This window comes from Pipra filicauda, unplaced genomic scaffold (assembly GCF_003945595.2).
Source record: "Pipra filicauda isolate LSUMZ 115617 unplaced genomic scaffold, ASM394559v2 scaffold38_size3968069_pilon, whole genome shotgun sequence".
Taxonomy (NCBI): Eukaryota; Metazoa; Chordata; class Aves; order Passeriformes; family Pipridae; genus Pipra; species Pipra filicauda.
Window position 1 is genome coordinate 207,557 of NW_024104520.1, and position 25,398 is coordinate 232,954.

Sequence of the window (25,398 nt, forward strand, 5' to 3'; positions counted from 1 at the left end):
AGAGGTGTGCTTTACCTACTACCCCTCTTAGCATTACATCGCTCCACAAACACCAGTGGAATATTCTCATCCTGTTTGTAGGCCAGCTTTATCCTTCTAGCCTTGAATCACTGGCAAAATTTCATAAGTTACTTTAAGTCAAGGTAAGTCTCTTGTAAAATTCCCAATACACTACTTATACATAATACTCTACCTATAAACTACAGATACAACTATAGTTTCCTGATAATATTTTTCTTTACTATCCTGCCCACCTCTTGCAGTTTTTTGCATTTCATTTCATAGTAGATTTAGGCGGGATGAATATATATTTCCCAATCAGTCTCTGATTGCCAAACATTATTTGATTTGCATATAGATTGTCAAAAAAGACAAGTGACACTGAGGTCTCTCCCATAGGAAATGATTCCTGCACTTCCCTAGCTCCTCAAAAACCTCAACAGTATTAGTGTTTTAAGTGGTGCAACTTGACTAAACTTCAGGCCAAAAAAGCTGCTGAAGTACAGTTGCACAGCATCTTCCCCCATTGCAGACAGCGCCTGAGGGCAGCCAGACAGATTTAAAGCAGGACTACAGAGCTTCAAAGGGAAGCCTGCCAGGCAGAGAGAAGACAGAAACTAGTCCATTTAACAAATGAACTGAAACAGCAGAGGAGCAGCCCTAAGACGGATGGAGGAGGAGGAAGGCACATGTAAAAACAGGAAGGGAATCAGAAGGGGAGGACAGGAGGTCCAAAGGTAAGGTATATATGAAGAGGAATATATGTTTCATGAAATAAACTTGGGGCAGAAAATGAATTAATAAAACACAAAACTAAACCAAATCTACGAGCAAAACTAGAGGGGAAAAATCAAATCCTGAATCAGCATCTCTTAACAGGAATTACTGCCTGTGAATCTTATTCAAAGCCTGGGAAGGACACAGCTAACAAGCACTACATCAATAAAGTATACAAATAAATGTAGTGAAAGCAAGTTTCGAAATTGCTTTGAAAACATGCTTCATTTGTAAAAGTTTTCTCAAGACAAAAGAACTTCAGTAATTTGTTCCACTCCAGGCAGCTGTTCTTCTTCATCTCAGCTGCTTTTCTATGCCTTTTCTGTTGTCTTCTCCTCTTCTAAAAATTCAGAAGGGTTAAGCATCAGACAAAAACTATAACCTTGTTTTCTCCTTGTGGGAGGTGATACAGTGGAGGCTTTCAGAAGGCTTTTCCTTCTAGGAATGTGTAGTTTGGAAGCCCCACTGGTGGGGACAAAACCAAACCTCTTCTTCCCTTCTGGAGGGCTGACAGTGACAGCCAGATCCAGCATTCTACCCAGCAAGAGGCCATGTTTTACGGGGAGTGGGACAAGCCCACAAAGATCTTATCTTTACTAATTTGGATTCCAAATCTTCCTAGGAGGGATTATACCTTCAGAGAGGAGTTTAGCATTTCAGGCTCTGCAGATGAGGCTGACGTGTTGTCGAAAGACTGAAGTAAAATTGGCACAGGGAGAAGGCTGAGTGCAGTGAGTCCAGTGTAGCTGCCCGACTCTTGCAGATAAGGGCCCAGACCAATCACATCTATATCAAGTTGCCTATAGCAGTGCTGGTCTGTGTCCCAACATACACAGTGAAGAAGCCAAGCACCAGTCCCATACCTCATCTCTGTAACCTGACATCTAAGGCCTTTCCATCCACAAATCAGGACCCTACTATATGCTCAACAGCTAAATTACTGCCCATGCCTTAGTCTGAGGCATTGAAACCTGGAAAATTAACAAGAAGCATCTGGGCAAAGAGAAGTAAACATCTAGAAGGAACAAAACCTGAAATCTTATTTTAGGCTGGGCAATTCCCTTCCAGTCACAGGCAGGTCTCCTCCCTTCCTTCATCATGTTCCGTGCATTCCAACTTGTTTTCCCATGGAAGATCCCCCTGAAAGCAGTCTGCTGTCCTTGCTCTGTCCTGGACATGCTTAACACACATATCTTTGCTTGAAGATGAAGCGCCAGGAGTAATTATAATGACGTGCACTACCCAGTCACATTATTGATGGAATCATGAAGCTAATGATATAAAATCTGTAGTTAGAGCAGAGACACTTTGTCAATAGCACCATTTGAGTGCACACTCATTCTCTCTTGAAGGCTTCATCATTAAGTGCACTCAAGCTTACAAACCGGGAGCTATTTTGCAAATGTCAAGACTCACAAGGAATCTGAGGAAGAAAACTCATTGCCAGGGCTAAGAACTGGAAGCAGAAATCAGACATACAAAAATCTGTGTTCAGCTGGCCTTATCGTCCTCAAAGCTGTAGAAAGGATGAGGTAACACCAAGCAGATATGAGTACACTCAAGAACTAACAGTGGCTTCTGTTGCTGAATTTCCTCATAACTCTAATTAGGCCTGGAAATCCTAAAAAAGGAGACAGTAGCACTTTCAACTGGCTACTTTTCTGATTGTCATTGTGCTTCTAATCTTCAGCAAGCTGAGGTTCTTCTCTATTCTCCAAATACTCCCATTATCTGCTTTTCCATATCACATGCAATGCTTACCTGGCTTTTCCCTCACAGCCAAATTGTTCTGAAAGGGGCAGCCCCAACTCTGCCTTCCCTGCAAATCATTCACTTTTGACTCTATACCAGTTCCCTTTCACAGGATCAAGTCTGTGTTCACAGCACACCCCAGTTCCCATGATTGCTGCAGGCTCCATGGTTTGGTTGCCCGTTGCTAGAGACTGGCATTAAGCAGGGGAGTAAGACACAAACCCTTTCTCATGAATGAACCATCACGTGCCAGGACAGACCCCTGTCTGCTCCCTGTTATCCATTTGGCCAATGCTTGGATGAAATCTGAGATGAAAGAAAAAAATTATCATACTCCAACTCTCACCACATCTCCAATTCTCTTTGTTGTTACACAGAAAAACATGGTGAGAATTCCCTCTCCTGTCAGTTGTTTGCAACCCTTTTAAATGTTTTATTTGCAATCCTGCCCTTATTTCTTGTTTTGTTTTTACTATCTACTTTCATTACAGTTTTGTAGCATCTAGATGCCTGCTGTGATATGCTCTAGTTTTACTCCTGCCTTTTTCTCTGGGGAAGAGGGGGAGAGAAAGATGAAAAGGTAAAATTAATTTGTTTCTCTGATAAGGCAGTTAAGAAGCACATTGGCCCCTCTGAGCATTTCAATAGCTTATCCGCTTTTCTAATATTTCTGAGAGGGGAATGAAAACCAAATGTTCAAAACTGCCAGCACATCCACATCCTCTTCTTTGAAAACTGAAAACTGAGACTAATTATAATGGTTCACACAGTCCAGTTATGTTGCTGATCTAATCAGCTTACATTTGGAGAAGTGTGGAATAAACCTGCACAATGGCTGGGACACTAAATCAATTTCTCCCTGGCCTAGGACATTTAAAGCATGTTTATCAGCTGAATGATGTCCCAAAAAAAAAAAGAAAAAAAGAAGAAAAGCTGGCTGCAAAAAGTGTTTTGAATCTTACCCTCCTATTTCTCTACCCACATACAAAAGGAAGAAGCCTTTAATTTACAAAGGATTTTGGTTTTTGTTTTTTTTCCTGATCTGGGCACACCCTCTTGAAATAAGGCAAACATAAGCACTCGGGTATCATTAGTTCGTGATTAAATACATCATGAGACAGAAAACTGGCAAAGAAAGTAAGGCTGGTTTGTTCGTGTTGGTCTTACTGTTGGCTCTTTGTGCACACTCTGAGTGGCAGGCCTCTGTAAACTGAGCTCAACACTTGGGGGGTCCTTCTTCAACTCTACTGGGGGCCTGTCCCCTCTGGCTACTCCATCAAATTTCAGAGATCTGCTTGGCGAAGGAGTAAATATTACTGTTGAACACTCTTTATCCTTCTCTTCTGTGCCGTTGACATTTTCTCCATTCATGCTGACTTTTCCATCTACCTGCAGAACACAGTTAAATAAATATGCTGAGGCAATTAGCATTAAAAGGATTTTAGGAAATTAGGACATCAACATGATATTATAATCATTAATACAGTCTGTGTTATCAGTGAAGGAGGGAGCTAAGCACACATTTCATTCAATGGGCCAAAACAGAAGAAGACCCTATGACCCTAGGGTGGTCATAAACAAAATACAGGAACAAAGTAATAATTTTTCTGGATTTCCTGGTTTTCCACATTCCATTCTCCCAGAAACATACAGACACCCTTTGTGTGCACAGATCAAAGGATTTTTTCCAAAAATCGAAAGTTTTATGTTAAATGTAGACAAAACTGCTGGGCTTTGCATTGCTTCATGCAAGCAGGTTATGCTAATGAACTGCTTCTGTACCCCAATGACCTCATCACAGTATTAGTAGACCGTGCTTTCTGAAGCACTGTTGTGTGAACTTTGAAGGGTCAGGCGCAGCAGAGTTTATCCACTTGTTTCTTTATTGTTCACAATAGGGAAATAAAGCACCAACAAATGAAACTGGGCATTCCACCCTCTCCATGAGGTGATAAAATAAATTGACTTTGGGCAACCTCCTCGAAAAGGAGAGCACAGAAGGAGTTTAACCACCTTTTTTTTCAGGGTCAAGTTAGCTCCTTGGTGGCCATATATTCTCACTAAGGAACCCTTAAGCAAGGAAGAAAATACAAAATATGCTTTTGCTTCTTCCTCTGCAGTAATACAGATTCTTCTCAGACTTTAATACTTCATAATGCCTGAATGGAGGTGGCATGTAAAGAATTCCTTCAGTTTAGAGGGCTGTTTGTAGAAGTATACAGGAAAAAAGTCTTGCTACAAAGAACTCACTGGCCATTCACCGTAAGAGGACCCAGGTGGAGAGAGACCAGGAGTGGACCAGGTATCAGTACCACCACACTGCTCCTGCCTGGCTACAGCACAGATGTTTATAGTCTTGTGAGGAGGGCTTTGTTACTCTGTGCACAGCAATCCTTCCCTACTTATTGAGTAAACAGCTTGGATACCTCAAGAGTGGCACTCCACCTTGGTATATACCATCAGTACCAAGCTGAGAGCGCACTCCTCCCATTGACTTCTTGTACATATGCATCCAGAGGCCTGTTCTCAATGAGCATGATTAACTAAGGGGCCATCTCCATGCTGATGGGCATCCTCAGTTCTGCCAGATGTGTGAGGAGGTGAAGGCAGTAGCACCTTGCTCAATCAGCTCCACAAGCTGTTGTGCCCCTTCTGACTGTTTTTCAGACGAAAAGGTTCCCTCCCTTTCCTCATTGCTATCATTCACTTAACATAGTACCTCTCTTAGGGTTTATTTCCAAACACAAGAGTGAGCAGATACTGAGTCCCAAGTCTTCTGGGACTGTGTGCTGGATTATCTACTAGAGAGGCAGGTTATGAAAGATCACAGAAATAAAAGAGCCAGGAAAACACTGGCAGGCCACACCATCCATTTCAGTGTCTCTGTTTAGACTAAGACATTTCTTTATTTATATTAAGGAGGAAAACCAAATGTTTGAATGATCAGGACAGATGCCCTGGCTGCAGAGTTAAACAAACATACTCCTTCCCTCTGATCTGGAGGAAGTCAACACATTGTCACCAGAGCCAAGAATCATCGACAGACTAGTGTTTCAAGGGAAAATAATGCTACAGCTATATGTGCCAGGGAGTAATTCCTACTGAGACAAATCACATTGTTCCACATCATGTGAACAAGCTCCAGACAGATTTTTAGTGGTGGTTGGTGGGGGTAGAAGCATCAATGGATTAGTTTCTCCCAACTTATGTGAATTATATATGCAATAACGTGACAGTGATACACACACATATCTTTGTGTTCTGAGGAAAAAAGTGTCAGGGATCAGAAAAAACCCAAAGATTCAAGATTCACTGATGTCTAAAAGGTAAACTCTAGGGGTACACCAACTGAGGTATAGGAGAAACAGGAATTACCAGTTTCATACTTCAACTAGGAAACATGGTGGGGGTGGGGTGTGGTTTCCACAAGAGGTGTGACAGACACCACAACACATTTTTTTCACTATCTGTAAAAAGCTGACTTATTTTTTAAAAAGTAAACAACCTGAATATACATGGTAGCAATGCTACTGGGCTTCAGGGATCCTTGAATATCACTAGCAAAGTATCAGCAAGGGAATCCAAATTCTACAGGCTGGGGGCACCCATGCCTATACGCTGCTCACAACATGGCTACCCAACGAGACTTGGGTAAACTCCAGTTCTGGTACAGGCACTGTGAACAGCAGACATCTTCAAACTTGACTTATTCTGGTCTGTTCTCTCTAACACAGTTCTCTGCTTTCTCCATCATTGGTTCAGTATCTTACTCCAATTCTCCACAACCACCCAGTCCAAAGATACGCTCCTCACATTCCATATCCTGGCTTCAGTTTCTTCTCCTATCCTCTTCTCCCACAAATCTCATAGCTGGCTCCTTATTCCCAGCAGCCCTGCTTTCATTCAAGTTCTCACTTCTTTTATTCCCATAATTTTAGCACAGTTCTAGTAATTCAGTGCAGCCACTCCCCTTCTCTCACCATCAGTCTCCAGTTACTCTGCTGCCCCAGTATCAATCTGTTTCCCTAAACCTGCATGGACAACCTAAACCCTCTCTTTACACCGGTGAAGCAGCTCTCCCCATTCATCCCTGGTGAGAAGCATGTTTAAGACAGAGAATACCTATGGGAAGCTGGCTCTTGACTGTGCAGGAGTAGGGACACTTTGCACTGAATACAGGCATACTTCAGTGTTCCCAAGGCTTATGACTCGGCTGAATGGGACAGGCTTGTATGGGCATGGCAAAAATCAGATCCCTGACGCAAAAGTCAGTTCAGATCTTGCTTCAAAAGTCAGGGCCTCCACACTCCCTGCCCTTACATGTTGTTTAAAAACAAAAAACATGACCATATACTCTTTTACAAAATCTGAGGAAATGGTTTGCTTTTTTCTTGAAGTCCTCCTTTCCCCAACCAAATTAAGCCTGAGGAAAAATGATCAGTGCAGTCCGAACAGGTCAAGTTTCTAAGCAGACTGGTAACCAAGAAGAGATCACTGAACCAGGCAGCACAGAGCACGAAGCTGAGTTTTATAACATCGGAGTGCTGCAACTCTTTTCCACTTAATTACAATAAACATTCATATGTTCAGATTATTTAATTAGGATCTCTGCCTCCTGATTGACTTGGGGGAGTGTGATGTATCCTACCTTAAAGTTCTTTAAAACTTCCTGTGTATTTTTGGGTTGTGAGTAAGGCTTGGGTGTCAACATAGGCACAGCCTTGGGGGTGCTTTTGCTGGGAGATGTGCGTCCCGTCGAACCACTGCGTTCTAGTTCAGTGGTGGGAACAATGGTTGCTTCAATGGTGGCAGTGAATTTTGGAGCAGGAAGTGACTGTTGCCTTAAATATCTCAGAGGATTTGGGTCTTTCAGTGGGGAATTTGGCTCCACTGAATGGCTTCTTTCCAGAATTTTTGGCATCTGCAAACGCTCAAGGACAGCTTCACTGATAGTGAATCTTTCAATGTACTGCTGGAGGATGCTCTCAGCCTCCTCCTGTGTCTTTGCATTCTTGTATGCCTCATGAAGCTCCCGCTCTCTTCTCTCTCTGCAAGGGAGACAACACAAGAGACCATTACATTAAAATTAACACTGAAAATCACACCTATTTCCTCTGCTCCAACAACATCCTTCCCTCCCTCCCTCAGGCCTGCAGGCACAGCTGCCCACAGTTACCTATGGAGCACATGGTATTTTGAGACATACCACTACACCTCAGTAAAACAACATACTTCTCTTCCACAATTTCTCGGTAGGTTTTGATGCTTTTTCTGCGCTCGTTCGTTCCGTCTCCAGACAATAATCTTTCCATTTTCTTTCTCTCAGCTTCCTTTTTTATCAAATCCTGTGAAGCGCTCCTTCGACGACTCTTCCACCGAGCCAGGTCCTGTGAGAGAAGGAAGGCACCTGAGTGCAGAACCTCAAATAGCTAAAAACTGGTCCCAGACAATAATGAACCCAACCAGCCACTTTGCAATGCTTGTCCTTGCTGTGGACCAGGCTCTCACCACCTGCAAGCATCAATGTTTATTTTAATGAGAAAAGGAGACTACACCATAAAATGAAAATGCTGCCTGACTGATTTTTCTCCGAATAGCAGATCCAGTAAGGATTTCATAGCTTCACTGATTTACTTTATTTCTGGCAGGAAATTTGGCCTAAAAGGAAAAGTCAGGGCACTCATTTTCACTTGTGCCAACATCAGGGACAAAAGCCAATCCTCCAAGAACATTAAGTAGAAAAATTATGTTTGGTGAAGAATTTTAATAATCAGATATATGGGAGGCAGGTGTCATTGGAAGAATGGATGTTGTTTCACCATGAGCTACAACGGCACTGATAGTCTGCCTTGGAGAGCTGATAGTTCTGTACTGTGTCCATGCTATCAGTCAACTACATGCAAGCATGGTTGACCCATGATGAGGTTTTTTGATAGAAAAATCCAGTGCAGCATCCAAATTTAAATTCTTCTTCATGGGCACTCTGCAATATTTTGGATCCAAATGTGAGCAACACAGGTTAGCGACCCAAGTGGCTCACACCTGCGACAGAGCAAAAAGCCTATGCTCTGTATTCAGCTACAGAGAGAGGTCCTTGTTGAAGTAATAAACTTACGCTTTTTGGAACCTGCCTGCCTGAAATTGTGCAGTAGATTGACTGATTCTGGTCAGGCTGAAAAACTAGCCTGACACTAAACCAGAGAGTCATGGCAAATATCTGTTATGGGCCCCGATGTCTTGCATCCTGCTTCGGTTATGAATTCACAAATCCCGGAAGGTATAGGAGCAAGATCTTCTTCATAGTACAAGTATTACAGTAAAGAAGTCTCCTAAGCTATAAAATTACTTTGCAGCCAACTATTAAAGGAACAAAGTTTTACATGTAAAAAATAACCACTGCAGCATTCCTGCAAAGAAAAATAACTTTGTAGGAAACTGTACGGGCACATTGTCATTAACTGTACAACATCAGGAGATTACTATACAGATTATATTTCATACATTCTAATAAATGCTGGTTTTAGTAAAACACAGATATTCAGTACACATACTCAGTTCAAAGGCTATTTAATTACATGGTTTTCCAAATACTTTAATTGCACTTTTATTGGTAAACAGCAGAAGGTACTGCAAGCACAACTTATTTTATTAAAACCAGGAACAAACCTTGTCACTTTTAATTTATCTTAAAAGCACACATTATTGATGTTACGCTTAAGGGAATGCTCATTAAAGTATTTCTTCACATGACCTATATGTCAGTGTATAATCCCCTTCATGTAACATAGGCCTTTCATTTTCCTCAGCTACTAATTATTCTCATTGAAGCACAAAGTATTTCTTTATTCAGCTACCCCCACTATTGCCTATTGTTTGAAAATTAGTTTTTCATTAGGAAATTTTGTAACATAACCCTTCCTCCTTTTTTTGTAATTAAAACCCAGACATGCTTATCTTTTCCACTCCTGGTGCTTTACAATAACAATAATTAAAAAAAGCCCTGAAACTGTTAATTGTTGGCAAATATACAGCACAGGTACATAAAAATATCAGACCATGAAAGAGCTGTTGTCTCTATAAAGCCCTCAACATGCCAAGGACATTCCAATAAAGGCATTTTCAGTACCTCTTCAAAACTTTTAGTTCAGTGTAGAAGGTGCTGAGGGCCTGGAATACTTAGGCCCTTTACCTCAGACAATTTTCAATTCAACAGCAAGTTCTCAAACTTCTTGAATGCCTTTGGACTCATTCTTATCTCTGGTGGGAAACCATGGCTTCCCACACATAGAGACTTTTCAGCCGAAGTCCTTTGTTGTTCTACTACAAAAAGTTACTTCTTAGCTGTACATACTTTTTTTTTTCACTTTTCCTTGAATTTTCTACCCAAAACCTCTCTGAGGTGTTTCACAGTAGCTGTCCTTGTAATGGGGAACTACCATACTTGAAGCGGTGCTTTTTTTTGTGGTTTTTTTCGTAATTAAAAAAAATGTCCAAAATACCTCATGTAAAATCAGTCTTCAGGAATGAACAGAATTGAAACTACAACTCGTGATACTAACTTACCTGCATATGATGATTTCCTGTCCTTGCCAATTTAACAAATGCCAAGACAGCTTACAGAAATGCATCAAGGGAAGAGGGTTTGGAAAGCCCCCAGGCAGGGTGTAGCTAACTGGAAGGGTAATTTGTTTGCTTGGACAAGTTGGAAAACATTAGCATTTTCTGTATCTATGCTAATTTATTAAAGACAAGTCCAACCTATTTATTCACTGTCTTACCTTGTCTTGTATTTTGTCACTTTAGACATTTACTAATTAGAAAAGTTAGAGAAGGCAGCACTCAGAAGTTGTTCTGCCTTCATTTTTACCTAATCAAAGTTTAGTTACCTTTTTTTAAAAAAGCAAAATACCTGGTGCAAAGGCAGAGGCACCAGAAGACGATGTATTCTGTAATTTACATCAAATTATGAACTTCTAAGCTTTTAGCAACAATACACTGAGGAAAAAAAAAGCACTGCTGATTATGTGAAGCACCAAACAGCAACTGTAGATTTAGCAATTGTCCTCGGTGCCTGCCAGCATTGCCATGTTGTATACTCACATCTTGCCATCTGGTCTCATCCTCTTTCAGCTGGTTGTGTATATTCTGCAGTTTCTCATGGCGAGCTTTGCTATGAGGCTGAGTCACAGCTTCTTCTTCGCATCTCATGTCAAACATGCTCATACTCCTAAAGAAAGGGAAAACAACAAGTGTAGTGCTATTTGGAGGCTTATATTCCTTCAGATTGCAAGAGCTCAAGTCACATGAGGGTGCTACAGCGGAATCAGCCACGTGCACTGTTATGAAGCTCCCAAAAGCAGTAGTCCCCTAGAAAGACCCGTTAGCATTCTTGTGGCTCCCACATAGTACTTCAGGCATTATAATCTTCAACTTTCTCTTGATTTTGTTAGTTGACTGCAACTTTGTCTCTCACTAAGTGTTACTAACATTACATTTCCACCAGTAGCTCTTTTTAAAATCATTCTATCATTCAGAACATTTTACTTCCTGAAGATCTGTGCCCAGTGAGTTTTCAAGACCCCTCCAATTAACAACACAGACAGAAGTTTCCATTTCAATGTAAAATAAGAGAGGTTTGAGAAGTGTGTCAGTGGGAGCATGGCTGGCTAAATGCTATTGCTGCAAAACCAGGGAGAGCTTGCCCAGAGAAGTACACACAGTTCAAACTGTATGGTACTTTCTCCCCTCCCTGCCTCAACGAAATCCAATGCTATCAGCACCAACTCATCAGTACATCTAACCTAACAAGGAAAAGATGACGTTCAGGACAAAAAAGTTTCTTTCTGTTTCTGTCCCTGACCTTTGGAGAATTAAAGGAAAAAAAAGGTTATGGTTTGATATACATCCCTTTGTATTATATAAAGATCTTCACACAAAAGTAATGTGCTTACTACTAGCTATTATTAGTAAAACGACCTCAGTTGTGCCATTCAAAGCAAAAAAAAGTTAAAAGAAAGCCATGCAGTTCCACATGAAGTGATTTCACAGCAGTCCTCAAATGATCACCTGTAGCTTTAGGTGAGCCTAAACTCCAGGTTTAGGCTCCTCCAACTAGCAGGAGGAGCACCCAATGAAGATAAAATTGTAGGTGACTGTATCCACAGTTACCAAAGTGAATAGACACCGAAAGCCGTGCATATATTTTTTGAGCCAACATTTGTATTCAGGCAAGCAAAGATGGGAATGCCACTCTCAAGGGAAAACTTGAAAGGTCTGGACAGTGGATGGAAAAGGACATGCACAGATCCCATCCTATTCAGGAGGTATTTACTAAGAAATGAAGAACAGAATATTGCCTTTAAGGATCAAAAGTGAAGTTAATGTATTACTGTGCTTCACCCTTTAAACAGAGTGCTGAGGAGTACACAAATTTGGGTTTTTCTGTGGGTAGTTTAAGGATTGCATTGTTCAGGATGGGATTGGAGCACTCCTAAATAACAGAATCTAAAGAGATGGGTAGCTTTGTTATTTTTAAAACTAAAGGCATATCACCTACTAAGAACATTTAAATATCAGTCATATTTTGGAGGTATTCATATTTGGTGAGGTAGGTTGGGAGATGCATAACTTGCAATAAAGTCACCCTTACAGGTCTTATTCCAGCTTTTGAAACTCACACTAAGAAAAGCCTTTAGTGTTCAGTATTTGCCACCTTGTGCCTACTGGGTCAAACTGGTTGCGTAGCTCCTCTCCTGTACCTTTTCCTTGTCAGAGAATTTTTCATTCACATGCAGTAGAAGAAAACATAAGACCTTAAATGGTGGCAACTGGTGCTAGTAGAGTGCACGAGTACTCACCCTCTGCCATTTGGGATGAAAGAATAAAAATATTTTCTAGCAGGAGTCCCCAGATGTCCTAATGAAAGGCTAGTACACATTCCCTGAATTCATTCAGGTCTCACAGGGTGCACAGAGACAGCAAAAGGTTTTATGGCTATTAACAATGCAATAAAAAAGGTACCCTGGAAAAGGCTTCAGCCTTGGTCAGGAGTCAAAATATACACTACGACCCCACATACATTTCCTACTCCAGGTGTCACCTCCCACTGCTGGGCCTTCATTGCCATGGACAAGCAACCAGGTTGGTTCAAACATCAACTCTGCACCAACATGCCTCAACAGTATCTTCCCAAGAGAGCAATCCGAAGAAGTCACCTCTCAAAGCACTGTTCTCTGCTCTGACCAACATGTAGTAACCATTAAGGAGAACAACCTACTTTCCTGAGTACATGGACAAGGCCAACTGAAATGTCTACATCAGCTTCTCTGCCTGACAAGTTCATCCTTAGAAAAGAATCAGAGAGGCCAAAACTCCAAGCTTCGGCCAAAAGACACTTTCACGATGAGTCCCATATAATTTCATCCTATTTCTTTCTTGTATAAACTACAAATGGCTCCAGATCATCACTAACACCTGTATGAACAGAACTAGATTAACTCCTTCCTTTAACTGTGCGCTGGACCATCAGGCACACAGCACTCAAGTAGACAGGGAAGATGTAACTGCACCAAATTAGAGTTTATTAATTTTCTGCCATTTGCACAGCTCTGGAGATTGTATATAAACTCTGCCTAGAAGCAAGAGGCCTTTCTGCTGACCAGTGTACCAGACCTGACATTCTAACAATGATCTGGAAAAAAACACTGTACAGACCAACAGTGTATTTTGAAGAGTTAGATTTTTGAGATGTTGGGATTTTAAAGTTATACTGCTTTATTCTCACAAATTACAGTTGTTCTTGTCAGTGACATCATGCAGCAATTCCTTTTATTTTTTTTTATCAGGTCTGAACAAGTGTTGGATAAAAAAAATTCTCAAGGAATTCAGTATTTAGATTATTCTGGACCCTGAGACAGACAAGGGCTGATGACAACATCTAGTGTCCTCCTCACCAGGTAAGGGAACTTTGTCAGTCTAATAATGTAGCTCCTAGTTTTGCTGCTGGAATAAAGTGCATCTAGTCTAAGACTGAATTCAAGTTGCAGTTTTCAATGGAGACTTGACAAACATTTTGGAAGTATTTTAAATGTCAGTTCAATTTATTTCTTCTACTTGAGAGCCAAGTTTTATTAGATTCTTCATAAGTACTTTGTCTTCAGATGGAAAAACACAATCTTACATTTACAAGAACTTCAAAGACAGTTTAGGAAAACAGTTGCTCTGTAAACTGTGGCACATCTGGAAAGGATGACAATGAGGTTTGAACATCTATTGTTTTGCCCTTTAAAACAAAATCAGAATCAATGTGGAATAAGCAATATGATTATTAATCTTTGCTATTCTCCCATTATACCACCAACCCCATTGCAATGCCTTTGAAGGCATCTCCATTTACCTTCTCTCATGTTTGCATTTAATATAGACATGCAAAAATGAAAAAATCAATCACACAAGTAGGTTTTCTGAAATGGCAGGGAAGTCCCCATTGTTAAGTATAACACTTCTGTGTTATTTTGCTTTGTTTGTCTCATCCCTTCATTTGATTGGACAGATTTCTGCTACTTGAAAATGTTCATATTTACTCTGTGGTCAGAGGACACAGGTTTTACTCAGCATAAAGGTATTACAGAACTTGTAAAGAGCATTCAGTTCATGATTCTAAGCATTATCATTAGAAAAAAGGGTGAAAAATTACATATGAGTCTCTGCATATACTCATGATAAAACCCCTATATACTCATGATAAAACCCCCACAACTCTTTATGCTGTTTCTATCTGGGGATTTAATCTGGGAGACAGAGAAGGTCACGTGCATTTCTGTGAACAGAAGAAGGATATTACGGACATTATTATGTGGGTTTATTAGTTTATTATTTTTACTTGGGTAGTTCTCAAACATTTGTTTGCTTCTAAATGCCAGCACTTTGTAAAAATAGCTAATAATTTCACAGAACTTTCTAAATGACATTGCATACTATTCTGTACTACAGTTTACATGCATACACACACAGTTAAATTTTTTGAGTGTAATAAATGTCACTTCTACTCCTGTCAAAAGTAAAACATTGAGGTGAAGCGCTTAAAAATGAAGTTTAGTACATTACTAAATTAAACCTAACCTATAAGTTATTCAATATAAAGTTTTTAAAAGAGAATAAAGGATCAGCTAAATATGCATTTTTCTGGTAATTATTCTGAAGATCACAATAGATTTTATTTTGCTTTGGGATTTCTTTTTTTCTTCCCCTTCCTGGTCTTACTTCATTTTTTGATTCAACATCCAGATTCAACCAAACTGTCTTTACCTGTAGCTGATTAGAGGCAATGGAAATTCAGAAGAAAACCAAGAGAAAATAAAAGAAAAAAAGAAGAAACAATACTTCAAGCAAGAGCTGGACATTAGTATTATGCTTAGTTTTTATGGGCCTTTATATAAAAATTATTTTTAACTGCAATGTAAGCCATATTACATTCCATTTTTCAGTGCGTTCTGAAAAATTTATTTGCCAAAACACCGCAAAATAATAAGGAGGCATCAACTGCATTTCAAATTAGTAGAAAGATGGGAGAGCATGCAGTGTAAGTTGTTTAAAACAAAATCTTGTGAACACGAGACAACTTACTCTGCGTCATCAGACACAGCAGTTCTGGGGCCGAATCTACAAGACCAAATATAAAATTAGATCGTGGATAAACACATTAAGTAGGAATTTCAACTGGACCCATACAATTTGTGCAACTGTCACTTGCACTAGTAAATCTGACCAAAACAGAACCATACTGTTTAGGGATTATGTATTCAGCAAACAAGACTTACCTGATCATCTGGAGGTCAAACTACACGAGAACACCACCCATCCCTCCCTAAACCCATACTAATGCCCCCCATTATAAAAATCTGCTGAAGTATACCTAAAATGTGTGTAGAAAATAGTTATTGAAAATAGACAACATATTAACAGTTACATTAAGTGCCATACATGTGATAAATGGAGATGAAACGTAATGGTTACATTCCAAAGCAGTGCTCAGAATCACCATTACTGAAGCATGAAGGAGACAATTATTACAGTCAGAAAGTGAGTCACATGATTTCCTTTTCCTTTTCATTGGTTTTGGTTTTTTTGTTCTGTTTGTTTGCTTGGTTGGTTTTTTTCCTTTGGGGTAGGGGGGTGTTGCTGAAAAAAGTTACTGGTAATACAGAAGCAAGTGTCATTCACTAAAGTGATGGTCTTGTTTAGAGCTGTGCAAACCACATATTTATATCTGGGACTTATCACAAAAGAACACTACATTCAAAAGTCAACACTGCAACATTTCTAACCATGGAGAAATAGGATGAACATCTCTTAGTAAGCAGAGTCCATTTTAGCCTCTCATATTCATAAATTCTTTTTGCAATTCAACATTTATACTGTAATAAATATTCCTTTCATTTAGCTTTCAATTAAATATTTAAAGAAATTCAGAAGGAAACGCATTACACAACCATTCTATGTGTTTCTAAAATGTGTATTACTGTCATGCAGTGTTTTAGTCTGGACTGAAAACACACCAGGCAATGCACAATCAGAATTCTGAAGTGTGCACACAGGGGCATACAAACGGCGTGATTCACACCAGAAAGCTCACATTTGCAGATGCTCATCCTTGGATGACAGTGTTTCCATCTTGTTTTCCTCAGGAACCTCCTGAAGCTTAGACGTTTGACCAAGGTGGACTTCATTATGGTCATTTTCGCCCACTTGGGTTGTACAAATAATCTCATCTTGTCCTGTAGGAGGGAGACTGTCTTTTTCCTGCCCTTGCTGCTGTTCTTGCGGTGGTTGTATTGCAGGTTTTTCAGAGATATTAATGCAGACTTGTGGACATTTTTCAGGCCTGAGCGAGCCAAAGGCGGCAGTGCAAAGGGATGCATTAAGCAACATTTGAAAAATCACACGTACATAATGAAAAGCATAACCGTAAGTTAACAAAAAAACCCCCGTACAAACCCAAATAGCTGACAGGTGATAAACTAGGCGAGGTAGGTGCAGAAAACACAATTTTAATAGAGTCAAATACTCATAACATTCTTCTAAGTCAGAAAATAAACTGCCTGGGACACCGCAGAAGATTAAAGTATTGAGTCCATATTTTAATTAAGCGATTCGATTTTATGTCTTTTCAACACCAAACCACTGTTGAATTTTATGGTAGATGACAGGTTTTTTCTCCTGGCTGAGTCATATGCTAGTTTTTCATCCAGTGCATGCATATCCTTCTTCTCGTGTACTTTGAAGAGGTTGATGAGCAAACACCTTTCCACTCTTGTTTGCATGTGGCTCAACCATCCAATGATAACTCTGTTCAGAGGCTTCAACTGCCAGCTTCCCCACACAGCCTCAAATATCTGAACAAAGGTGCTTAGAAAAACACTGAGCATTATCAGGAGGGATCCCAGGATCTCTAGGTTTCCTGTTCAGAAATCTAACTGGCACCACTTAGGCCATTCACAAGCATCTAACCTACTACATCCAGCATCTCTTATTTCTAGTTGGAAACATTTGTAATGACTACCTCATATTTTACCAGAAACCTCTGCAAATGTAGTGCAAATGTAATTGCTATGTATACCTGCTTCCACACACTGTTAGAATTTTGCATCTGGTAGAGTTCTGCTCTGAGTCTCTACAGGGCTCTACTAAAAGGGCCAGAAACTCTGTATTGCCACCTTCTGAGCAGAAAGAAATGGCACAGAACTGAGGGCAAGCATGGAAAACCACTGCTGGACACCAGCAAACCTTCCAGATCAAGAGATCCTGACAAACAGCCCACAGAGATCCTGACAAACAGCTACAAGAGACAGAGAAAAGCACAACTTTCTTACCTCGTCGTTTTCTTCTCAAGTTCTGTAGTTGTGCCCTGCTTATTCTGATGCTTTGAAAATGGCATGGGAAGGAATTGCTTAACATTGGGTCCAGGTTGTTTTAGAAAAGCTCCAGTTCTTCTAGCCAACATGTCATCTCTTTGTGGGTCTGGAAATTTCATGTTTTCTGTTCCATCGCTCTGCAGCTGAGGGATTTCAAGCTGTTCTTGGCTCTCTTCTCGTGTTACAGTACTGCTCAGAGAGACAAGTGACACTGTTCCATGATAATGCTCACTTCTAAGCAAGTGGTTGCTCAGGCAATGTGGCGTGCTGTTACTCAAAACAAAGCTGAGTGATGGACAACTAGGCAAACTAGGCATCTTTAGCTACAGCACAGGGAGTGAGAACAAGAGGAAACGATGCTGAACCCCACACTTACTTAGGTGATTTGTTAGAAGTTGGGAATTGCATAAAAATCTATGAGATGAATTAGTCACTTGGAAGCTGGCATAAAAACCTAGACGAAGCACCATGGATTGCAAAAGAAATCCCCCCAAAAGATGAAAGACCGTTTGTTTTCATGCTGAACGGCAATTAACAACTGAAGTACTTACATATTATGAAAGAAAATAGACTGTTTTATGTTCATAGAATACATACTTGCAAGTAGTTTCATAAAACAGAACACATGCCATGACGAATGAGTGAAACACATCTTTAAAGGCCACGTGAAGAATGGAACAACACTGCTGACCGATCCAAGCTAACACCACACACAAACCAGGCATGAAGCTCAGAGGGATCTGCTTCTGTTCTCTGACCTTTCTCCTTCCTGCGGAGTCTTCAAATCCTTCTCATGAGCTACTGTCTCCTCTTGCTGCTGCTGCAGCACATGAGGAGCTACTGACAGAGTACGACAACATATGGGAACGGAGCTAGTGGTACGCCTCTGAAAAGTTCCCATCCTTCTAACCAACATATCATCTCTCTCAATATCTGGTACATGCCTGGGGCATTCTTCCTCAGTGCTTTCTTGCTGTTTGCTCAAACTGCATGGGGTTTGTTTTTCAGAGACGATGTCAGAAGCCAGTACAGCTGATGCAATTCTCCTGCAAGAGTCATCTATACCTGACTTGACCACCTCACTAGTGATCAGAATGAGAAGAGAGGTGAGAACAGAAAAAACATTCTCAGGTCAAATGAAAGGTAAGAAAAGGAGTCCTCCAACTCAGTTTGCAAATGTTTTTATAAACACACAAAATTAACTGAATGAATTACTTACTAAAAGCATTTGTTCAAAATTCTTTTTATGGCCACAGACTAAGTAATTAAAGTCAAAGAAATATAAGATCTGTTAATGTGTTAATGACTCAGAGCTGTAATTCTTCTCCAGATAAATGCCAGAAACTCAGAGCAGCAATACACCCTCTTCAAAAAGAAAGTAAATCCATCAGGTTTGAAAAAAGGTTTTTTGAAGATCAGCAAAGCCACCAAGCTGAACGACAAATTCCTTATGTGCTGAAAGCAGGCAGAATTCCAGCAAAGCTGCTGGAACTCAAGCAGCAGAAAAAGCACAAACAATAGCTCAGACTCTGAGATACCAGGGATGTCACTGCCCACCAGAAATTTTGAGCAAGTGCTCGGAAGACCTTTCTGCAGCATTGTTTTACACAACCCTAAACATGTTAAGGTACTGTGAAGACATCAGATGACTTCTGAACAAGGCTGTGCACATAAACAGCTCTTAAGTCTATGCTGCAGTTCACTCCCATGCAGATCAGCATCTGGCAAGAACAGGTCTCATTTCCAGCTCAGCAGCACTTCCTAAGCCACACCAAATACCTGGACTCATTCTCTGGCTCAGATACTTCATCGCTGTGTTCAGCAAACCCAAGACTGACAACAGTGGCTGAAGGAGAGTTTTCAACACGAGAGTGACTCTCCACATAGTCCTTCTTGCTTTCCTCTTCTGTTCCGATTTTAGATGAAGCTCTGCCAATAACAAGCCTGTCCCATTTCTGTTGATCAATCTCAGTTACTGGCCCAAAATGCACAAACTTCTGCTTGGGGCTACCAGCTTTTTTGTTTGCTTTGGCTTTGCGGACAGCAAAATCATCATGGGCTACTGCTTTCACCGTGGTATCAGTTGGCGGCAGAGTGTTGCTGGGACATTTGAAATCTTCTTCACTGGTCATAAGGAGGAATAAAAGAATGCCCCCAACATGAGAACCTCAGAACGAAACAAATTAAATGCTTCTAAGGTTTTGATGGGTTTTATTTTAAAATTCAAAAACCCAGGTACAAACAGCTGTGGCATACTGAGGCCCAAACGACAGATAAAGTCCAAAGAGACTGCAGACTTGTGGGGGAAACTCTGGGAGCGCACCCACAGAAGTTCTTCCTAAGGGCAAGGAACGTAGCATATGGCCCATTCCAAACTCAGTTTCTTCTAGTACATGCTTAAAAAAGCCTTAAAAAACCTTAAAAAGCCAGAGTTCCCTTATCTGCTCACACAGACCCAGGCCACACACTATACATGACTGCACAGCACCAGAACTCACTCTGGCATGGAGGACTTACAGTGGCATGAGAGCACTAGCAAGGGCGATTTACTTACCCTAAAGCAAGGGGACTAAATCTTGATTTAAATAAATCACCTCAAAAGTAATGGAGAGACTACTAATATCATTAGGATGAAAGAACGATTGAGTTTTCATTGTATTAGAGCTAAAATTACATACAGTAACCACATTCTTAGAAGAATACCAGGACAGATGGCCACCTTTAATTGGAAAATGGCATGCACCTAAACAGGAAGGCTAGGAATTGTTATCCTTTCTTACTGGAGTCACAAATCACCTGCCTATCTTATAGTCCATCTCCATGGGGAAATAGCTTAGAATAACTGCTTTATACTGGCTCCCTTAGCAGAGGTTTTGTTTACAACAAGAGCATACATACACCATACAATGAGGCTCCTAAAAGCCTTGCTGCAGTGAGAAACAGTGCTGCTTCTATTTACCCAGCAGTGGAGCACAATGCTATGCTGATGTATCAGCTCATGTCTCAAAAACTGTACGCAAAGAGATGCAGATCCTCAGGTAATACCCCAAGGTGTAATGCCCCAAGTCCTGAAGACAGCTTGGTTAGGAATGTAGTGCTACTATATTAGTGGTGCCACTTGGACCTTTGTGCTGTTCAACTTCAAAGCAGATTGAGCCACAAGACAAGAGGGACTTTTCTGATATTGCATTAAGAGTGTCCACCAGGAAAGTGACTGTGAAACTACTACAGTGCTCTAAATGATGGACACATTTTCATTTCATGATAGATAGCATTCCTGTACAGATTTTTGGATTCCTCCTGAAAACTGATTTGAAGGACTGGTTGTCATCAAGGCATTCTTCAACTTTAAAACCACAAGCACACACAGCAGATTGCAACAAACTAAACATGCTTCTCAGAGTGCCAATCCTGTCCACAAGCAGAAACCGTACCTGGGCTCCACTGACAATTTCAATCTTTTCCAGGTCTCCAGATCTGCTTTTGTTATTGAGGCATTCACAAAAATCCCATCTTCTTGTAGCTGAGGAAGGGTGCTTTGAGATTTCTGTTTAGCCAAATCATCTTTCTCAGTATCAGCCTCTTTCACCTGCTGTTTCCTCTCTGATTCAGTCTTCTCATTTTGCAGAAGTGGGTTCTCTTCACTTGTCACTGCTTGCCCTACTGATGTCAATTGCACCCGTCTTCTTCTAATTTTATGCACATTCCAGTTCAGTAAGAAAAGATATTTTGAGGGAGCAATTATAAATCAGTGTCAAAAGAAGAAGTTCAGAGAACAAGAAGATAAAACTGAATTTATAATATTAGTTTTACATTAATTTTAGGAAGTAAACATGGAATGAATCGTTTGAAGTTCAAACCTCTTATCTATGCTATCCTGCTCATGCACTACTGAGACCACTTCTTTATGTGAACTTCTATTCCTAGCTCAAGCAAGAAAAATCTTTATGTTATTACTGTAATAAGCATTTCTGCAATAAGCTTTCTCTAAAATAGTTACAAATATCTCATTTGAATATCATTTACACAGTGAATTCAAGTTTTGCTCTCAAACATTCTATGTAATTTCTTTGATCTTAGAGTCATGTCAACAGCATTGGACTATTAAAATTTGGTTAGGTGCTCTTCAGATGTCCTGTCAAATTAATCATTAGAAAATATTAATATAATCAAATTACTGGCAACTGAAAGGCACATTTGACATTACTGAAAAAAGCTACTAAATATTAAAAGAAGTTTTCTGAATGTATCAGTTATTACAGTCATTCACTGTAATGTGTATATAGTGGTTTTCTCTAGAGTCACTTCTGTTTGCACAAATAAAACAAATATCCTTGCTTCCCAAAAAAGAACTTTTTCATGAGATGAAACAAATGCATCCGAAAAAACATGTAGTGAAAGCGCTCAGAAAAAGAGCTGAGATACAAAACATATATTTTAAGTTTATTCTCTGCTACTCAGGCTCATGAGCTGTCTTGTGAGCTTAGATAACAAAAGTGTCCTGCCTTTATCTTGTTTACATTCAAAGCCAATTTAAACTTCTGGTCCTCATACTCTAACAAAAAATCCCAGTTCGATTCACCTTATGATAAAGCATTTGCATTTACTGTACCCTGTAAGTTTTTTTGTAGCCAAGATAGCTTTAGTCCTACACAGCAATAGACCATGGTGAAATTAGGCGTTATAATTGAAAGAATAAGACCATGAATGCACACCTTGCGTGTTCCTTTTTTTCCATCTGCAATGGTTTTCTAACATCTTCCAGTTTACCTTTATCTTTACTTGCATAGGATCCAACTAAAAAGGAGTTAAATGGAACTATATGTTTGGGTTGATTCAATCTGGCTCTCCGAGTGGCAAAGTCATCCTTTTCTAAATCAGGAACTCTGCTGGTTGCTTCATCTTCTGAACCAGAATCCTTTCCTTGATAATGTGTCATGAAGGGATTGTCCTTGCGAAGGATGATGTCTGGGATGCTTCCGGTGTCTTCAAATATCAGCTTTTTACTGACACAGAGCAAAATTAAACAAAGCTCTTGATGCACCAGGGGAGAAGAGGGCAGTGCAACACTCATCTCCAGGTCAAAAAACAAGCACAGTTAATCAAATATGCTCCAGGCAGCTGTTAGATTGGGCAAAGCCTTGCTAGAAATAAAACTTATAGACTAGTAACAAATACACATGGCCTTTACACAAAAAAACCAGCATGTTGGACCTTTACTTATTTTAGCTATAGCTGGAAGAACCAGTAAGAACTAGTTTTAACATACTAGATGCAGTGAATGTAGCACTGTAAATGGCAGTATTAAACTTCTTGAACATTTCAAACAAAGAAAGAGATTTGATGCAAATACTTGATGCCTAGAAAACACTGCTGAGTCCTGAAATATCAGACATTTCTTCTTAATAGCTCTATTTAAAAAAAAAATCCACTTGAGTAATCACTGAGGCTATCTGCTCTACTATTCTTAACTGCTTTTCTTCTCACACGCATCCATGCTTGATTCTTTTCCTTATTAACCATCCCTTTCCCCAGAATAACCCCTTTATGCCAATGCTGACATATAGTAGCTACAATAATAGCACCAGTACACCAATGATACTGGCATGCTGGAAAACATTGAAACCTGCCTTCATCAGAAATGCAACTGCTATAAACATGGCCTTGCTGTTGCTGAAGATTACGACAATAAAGACCCTTGACAGCTGGTACCCATAAAGATTAAGCTTATTTGAACTCGTAATGGTCAATACTTTTATGCAAACTGAAAAGACAAATGGCAAGAGATAGGCAACTCTGACATGTAAAAATCCAGTTGTATGTATTGATATTTTAGGAAGTTGGGCAGTAAGTAGTAGAATGCTCCTTGCAGTACTTTTGTAGGCATTTGCTCTTTCATGTAGCACACCTTGCTATACAAAGCAAAAAAGAGGGGATCACAAAGGATTAAACAGACTGTCATTAAGAAATCAAATCTAAACAGCTCAGGGGTTGCTTTGAGTTTCTCTGCTATTTTAAATATCAAGAGTGTTATAATTAGCTGGTTTTTAAAAAACATTTTAAATCCCTGTGAGCCCACTGCATATGCCACCTATTTTACATCTCCAGATGCCCTTTCAAAGTACTGCTCAACAAAGTTGCTGGAGAAACTTATGGAGAAGCCATAAACTGTCCCTGACAGGCCAGCTTGGCTCAGGCTCAGAGGACATAAAAAACCGCCTGCCTTTGCCTTGTTATGCGGCAACACACAGGATCTATTAGTGATGTGGAGAGCATGGTCTCAAATTAGCTAAAGGAAACTTTTTCCTTAGATCCCTCTGAAAGATCATGATTTCATTTAAGGCAACAGACAACACTGGTCGATGGCACTTCAAATGGAACCATTGTCCCTCTTCCTCATGAGCATCTCTGTCTACAACAGCTTCAGAAACAGCTGGCTCACCACATGATTATTCAGTAAAAACTGCTGGATTTTTCAGTCTCATGCCCACCAGTGCTATTGAAGTTTGAGAGCATCAAATACAGCATTTCTGAGAGCAGTATTTTTGGAAACAAAGAAATATTGAGTTTTAATATTCAAAAGTGCAGCTAGGAGTCATTGTAATGAAAAACTTACAACTTTTAGTATGTAACTAGACTTCAGTAATCAGTTTCTAGGTTGAGAGTATTTTCCATTCATTTTCATTTTGTTTTTAATGGAATCAGAGATTAGCTGTGACATTTTGAGGTCTCCTGAATCAGTTTGTGATGGTCTCAAAAGTGTTTTTTAAGGTCAGTTTACCATGGAGACAGCAAAGACTCTAGATCTAGTTGAAAATTGTTCTTGCACACCCTGCCTCAGCCCAGGGGTCTTTGCTAGTACAACAGGTGCTTCCAAAGTGTCAGACTGCAGGCATTTGCGCTCCCTGAAGCAAAGTCTTACACAGGCTTGTGGATCCTTATACTGCATTTCAGAACAATGAAAGGGTTTCGCATGCTTATGCTCTGTCAAGGTGAGAGTCCACATCCCTTTTGCAACAAACATATCATAAATGCTTGCTCACATTTCCCTCTTACATTCCCTCTCCATCATCTCTTACAACACACTTAATTATCTTCTTTTTAGGGTGCCTCCATGAATCTGATCCTTACCTTTCAAATACAATAAAGTAAGTAAGAGACAGATGCAGGCAATAAGCAAGCAAGAAGGATCACATATCAATAAAACAACATGCAATAGTGATAATACACTTATTTGGGAAGGAGAATACCATGCATTTGTATAGCTTCCAGTTCAATAGAACACACTAGAGCAATGGAGATAAGTACTTAGACTCCAAGCAAAAAATACATTTGCCTACAAGCTCAAATCATTCTTGTTCAGGATTCAGAAAGGTCCCCTACTGAATTTCAGCTTTAGGAACAATTAGATGCCTTGTAGAATGCAAAAGTCACAGTGGTTGTCCTCCAGAGGTCAATATGTTGAGATGAAACAGCCTTCTCAGAGGAACTGGAAGAAAACTAACAATCTCAGGTGAAAAAAAGAGAGGCTGGCATCTTAAAAAGATCAGGGAGTAAGAGAAGTGGAAACAAAAAATCAGAATACAGAAACAAGACTGAGAATTGCTCAGTATCATTACTGCATGGAAATTTCAACTCGATGCCAAGAAGTGAGAAAAAATTGAGAGGTTCAAAGAACAGGGAAGAGTAAGATGACTTTAAGAAAGATGATTAAATGCTACCCTGTATCCAAAAGTGTTACTACTAAATTCTTCCCTTCTCCTTACCCACTATTCTTCCACTTACACACAAAAATAATTTTCCTTACAGACCCCTGACTCCAGTGCCTTTTCTGCTGTGTCTTTCTTCAATCCCCAGAAGCAGACTCCTACTTCACTACAGTGAAGCTTAGGTTACAAAGCTCTGCTCTTTCACCCTTAGCTGGGACAGAACACCATCAGCTCCTCCTTCTTCCAGC

The 25,398-nt window shown here is 40.0% G+C and overlaps 1 protein-coding gene across 6 annotated transcripts in view; it reads right to left on the bottom strand.

Annotated features, from left to right (window-relative positions):
• The window catches only part of LIMCH1 (LIM and calponin homology domains 1), a 180,337-nt gene that overhangs the window by 30,848 nt on the left and 124,091 nt on the right, over positions 1-25,398 (bottom strand). For 4 of the 6 annotated variants that reach the window (XM_039385029.1, XM_027731598.2, XM_039385031.1 and 1 more), the window contains 7 exons: positions 17,400-17,630; positions 16,163-16,411; positions 15,154-15,189; positions 10,630-10,756; positions 7,762-7,916; positions 7,178-7,577; positions 3,697-3,918 (listed from right to left, as the gene is read on the bottom strand). In XM_039385029.1, the coding sequence (XP_039240963.1) occupies positions 3,697-3,918; positions 7,178-7,577; positions 7,762-7,916; positions 10,630-10,756; positions 15,154-15,189; positions 16,163-16,411; positions 17,400-17,630 (1,420 nt within the window). Of the gene's footprint in view, positions 1-3,696; positions 3,919-7,177; positions 7,578-7,761; positions 7,917-10,629; positions 10,757-15,153; positions 15,190-16,162; positions 16,412-17,399; positions 17,631-18,199; positions 18,524-18,748; positions 18,755-19,220; positions 19,566-20,875; positions 21,131-22,156; positions 22,448-25,398 lie in introns of all 6 variants that reach the window. The other 2 variants (XM_039385033.1, XM_039385030.1) reach the window with 2 other exon arrangements.